We start from the raw sequence: 4,653 nt of genomic DNA, 5'->3' as shown, positions 1-4,653 counted from the left end.
CACGAAGTAAATTAGTTGAAAGAACAATATAATAAAAAAAACCTTCTAAAAAGTAAATATAAAATTGTTGAAAAAATAAATAAATGAAAAAGAGATCATTCTTAAGTCATAAATTTATGAAATGAAGAGTTGAAACAAAAATAAATGTTGCATATTCCTTAAGCTTAAAAAATGGAAAAATAAAATAGTAAAGATAATATTATAAACGAAATAAAAATACAACATATATATATGTTGGATGAAACTTGCTTGATAGTATCATAATACACTGTCACGAATCATTTTAAATTGATGTAGTGTCAATTCACGACTGAAATCATAATCATAAAAGTATAATGTATAACAATTTAGTCATTTCGTAACAACAGAAATTGATGTAGATAAAATAAATTATGCAGAAACTAATATTTAAAAGTATTTTATAGAATGTTCGATAGAAAACATCCAAATAGGATTGCACACATTGGCCTATCAATGTTGTTCAAATATATATATATATATAACTCAGAAGTTAAAATAGAATATTTTTTTTGAAATGTACTTCGTTATAATTGTGTACATTAGAGGATATTATTGAACAAAAAATTTTAGAACACTCATTGTCAACAATATTAAACTTTGTTGTGTTGCCTTCCTTTAGTCTGTTAGTAGCACAAAATATAGTCTATTATTCTGTGAGAATAATTTCTCTAATAGTCCTTTCTCAAAGATCACCACACATAAAAAAAAATCTAATGTATTAATCACTAAAGTATCTAACTATAAAATTTTACATAAAAATAAATCACCGATTTAACAATGAATTTATGGCTAGTACATAATGCATCTAATTTATTTATAACATTTAAGATTATAATTTATTTAAAGTTATGCAAAAGTTTTCTGTATCTAATATTTATAAGTTGTCAGATTATAATATTCAGACCGATATAAAACTATCCTAAATACAGTATAACTTTTAAAATAATTATTATAAAAATGAAAAAATCAGTATATATAATAATCTATAAGTTGAAAATACTATAAAAAAATACTCCTTATGTTGTAATAAAAATGTATATGTAAGAGCGGAACTTTAGAAATTTAATTAGCCCCACAGAAATGAGTAACTCCCCCTGCTTAAATTAATCAAACTCTACGATTTTCAATACTAATTCCTACGACTATGAGGAAGGTAACTGTTGTGCAGATTACCATTGGCTAAGTTGGGGTGGAACCCATCGTAACATCTCAGTTTAGATTTGGAAGTTAGTGGATATTTGACCATCATATCCTTTTCGTAGAAGACGTTTCATTTTCCTTTAATCAAGTCTTGTTCCCTCAAGATATTAATTAATTAGAAAAGAAACGCATAAACCAACTTGGCAACAATTTCATCTCACTCCATGCCTCTCCCTGCTCTGGTAATAACTTGAATATATCCTCACTTTCTCCTGTTACTACTACCACTAAGTACTAAGCACTAACAACGTCCATGAAATTACTTTAACTTTGTCACTAACATCACCAAAGTCTATGCCGTGTGAGACCCACACCACTGTTTAACTCTTGTGTTCCAAACATAAACACAAACACTTTCTCCTAATCTCATCAACACATACCCTCCTAAGTCCTAACCATGCAGATGCAACCTCCCCCGCCTCCGTATCCGTAGTTGCATTTTCCAATACAAAACTTATTTAATAAATAATTAATTCTCAATCGTTATTCAACATATTTTCTCACTCATGTCTTTCCCATTCAATGAATACCTTTTATAATATATAACTTTACTAAGAAAGAAAACATCCATAGTCCATATACCAGTACTTGTGTGTCCACTAATTAATCCGAATTAAACTAAGGAGAAATTACCAAAAGAAGAAAAAACATGTCATCATCATCCATCCAGAATCCAGATCACTCTATTTTGTCCTTGGTCGCAAATTACTCCGACCGAGTCCATTGCCGTTACTGAAAAACCCAACAAACTTCGCGGCGGCGCCACCGTTGTCGGCGAAGGAGCCCCACTTCCTGCCATCCCCGCGGTGACTCCGCGGCAGAAGGTTCCGAAACTTCCAGCGCTTTGACGCGGAGGTTTTCTTCTTGTGCTGTGGGGTCCACACGCAGTAGGATCCGGCATCAATGCCGTCGAGGTCGTTGACGACGGTGACCGTGGTGGGTCGCTCCTCCAGCATGAGCTTCCTGAGAGGCAAGCGTCTGGGTGCTTCGGCGGGAGCGTGGACGAGGGCGTTTTGGTGGAGGAGAGGGCTGGTGGGTTTGATTTGGCCGTTGAGGAAAATGTCTTCGGCGGAGACGGGGGAGAAGCCGGGGAGGTTGGTGGAGAAGGAGAATTCGAAGTCGTCGTCTACGTCAACGTCGTGGTTTTGGGGAGTGAGGTTGTGGTTAGGATTATCTCTGGCGGAAATGAGAGGGAATGACTGGGAAGAGTGAGAGTAATAATGGGCCAAGGTTGGAGAAGATGGTGCCTCCTTCTCCGTCATTTCTTGTGTTTGAGCCACCACAAATACAAGACTGTTGTGTCTTCAGAGCCTCTCCTATACCATATTTATAGACACCGGACTCACTACAAGTGCCGCAATCACCATATTTTTCTAATTAAAAAAAAAATATATATATATTATAACTATGCTTTCAATTTTGGACTTAAACATGAAATATCATACGTTAAGAACAAAATATTTACTTACTTTATGTGATGTGTGTTTATGATCACCAATTAAAATTAATTATCACTTCTGACAATCAATATTTTTTTACCTATATTATAATTAAAAAATATTCTATTTACTTGATTTATTAATTATTAGTTTCTATTAAGGAATTTGATTGATTTTTAGTTCATCTCTTATTTTAACAAAATATTTTTATTAATAAAGTTTGAACATAATATGGATATCATGTTTAGTAATTAAGAGAAAAAATTATATGTTAAAAGTGAATATTACCTTCATTCCTTTTTAATAGTTATTTATAATTGTTATATATAAATTAATAAAATTCAATAAATTTATTTATTTTTTATAAAATAATTGTAATATTTTTTTATTATATTTGCTTTCATTTTTGTTATGTAATAAATTTATATTAGTTATTAATGTAAAAATTAGTTAAAGTTAAGTGGGAGATGAGAATATAATTAATACAACGATAATTAATATTGTGTTAAATTTAAAAATGAGAAATAAATAGGAATAGTTTTTTACTTAAAAAGCAACTAAAAATAATTAAAAAATCACATAAGTATTATACAAATGGTTTACTTTGATAACGGGAGACAAGTGGAAGAAAAAGATAATTAAATCAAAGATAGGAAAATGGGAATATTCCCCTCATCTAATTGCAAGACAGGTAAAAGAGGAGAAAAATGAGCTAAATGAACTCAAGGGAATTAGTGAGGAAAACGTGAATTTTTATTTTATTAGTAGTTTTTAATATTTTTATATATAGTAACTTTTAGTTTAATATGAAAGTAAAAAAAAATAAGAAAAATCTTATAGTAATTTTATTTTATATTTTTCATTAAATTAATTTGTATCATTACAACGTTTATTATATAATTTACTTATATTTATAATTTTATTTATATAAATAAATAAATAAGTAAAATTTTGTGTATTATATACTTCTATTCTTTTCCTGGTCTTATTTTATCTTCTCTTAAATTTCATCTCTGGTCTAAACATAGACTTGGGTAAGGTGGTCCCAAAGTTCAGTTTTTGCCAGCGCAAAAAGCGGGCTATCTTTTTCGCTTTGCGTCATCCTAATATAATAAATTTGTAGTCCTTTTATTGTTTTAGTGCATGTTTGATTTATTCGTGAAATCAAGTTGGTTTTAGTTAAATTATGTTGGATTTAAATTTAGGATGTTTGATTAAGTAAATAAAATTATTTTAAATTGAGAAAAATAAATTGGAAGTAGTAAGATATTGTTTATGTTTTGAACTTTTTAATAGATTAAATTTTATCTAATTTATCTTCTTAAATAATTTATTGAAAGGTGTTTATTTGTGTATCTATTCTATTTGTATATCGATTTTTTTTTTATCGTTTTTTTACATTGTATATTATTACTTCAAACGACATGTACTGTTTGATTAAAAGATTATTTTATTATTCACGAAAATGGTGTCCAGGATTTAAATTAGAGGTTGTTTTATTACTTATTGAAATAACATGCATTACTTATTAAGAGATAACTTTATTATCCAACAAAATGGTATGCACCACTTGAATTTAATTATATAAGTGATTGCTTTATCACTCACCAAAAAGACATGTATCGCTTGACTAAGAGATTACTTTATTTATTTATTTATTTTTGACATAAGGGTTTGCTTTATTAACTCATTGAAATAGTGTGCACTGCTTGATTGAAAGAATGTTTTATTACTCAACAAAATGACATACAACGCTTGATTAAAAGGTTGCTTTATTACATACTGAAAATACATGCACTGTTTGACTAGGAGATTAATTGCTTTATTACTCACTGATACGACATGTAGTTATGTAGTGTTTGATTAGGAAGTTGTTTTAATATTCACCAAAATGACATGCACTCATTAACAAAGAAATTACATTTTTTACTCATTGAATAGACATACATTACTTGGCTAGGAGGTTGTTTTATTACTAACTGATACGACATGC

The 4,653-nt window shown here is 29.4% G+C and overlaps 1 protein-coding gene across 1 annotated transcript; it reads right to left on the bottom strand.

Moving 5' to 3' along the window:
- Nucleotides 1–848: 848 nt before the first annotated feature.
- On the bottom strand, nt 849–3,221 carry LOC109812284 (uncharacterized). The gene has a single exon (XM_083074178.1). The coding sequence runs from the start codon at nt 2,481–2,483 to the stop codon at nt 1,905–1,907; it is 579 nt and encodes a 192-aa protein (XP_082930304.1). The 5' UTR covers nt 2,484–3,221; the 3' UTR covers nt 849–1,904.
- Between the last annotated feature and the right edge of the window lie 1,432 nt (nt 3,222–4,653).

Source organism: Cajanus cajan, chromosome 5 (genome assembly GCF_000230855.2).
Source record: "Cajanus cajan strain Asha chromosome 5, NIPB_CcT2T_4, whole genome shotgun sequence".
NCBI classification, from domain to species: Eukaryota; Viridiplantae; Streptophyta; class Magnoliopsida; order Fabales; family Fabaceae; genus Cajanus; species Cajanus cajan.
Note: the sequence above shows the minus strand (reverse complement) of the source record. Positions and strands in the feature narration are given on the sequence as shown.

Coding starts and splice junctions, on each gene's coding strand:
- LOC109812284 (XM_083074178.1), bottom strand. CDS start 2,483: ATGACGGAGAAGGAGGCACCATCTTCTCCAACCTTGGCCCATTATTAC.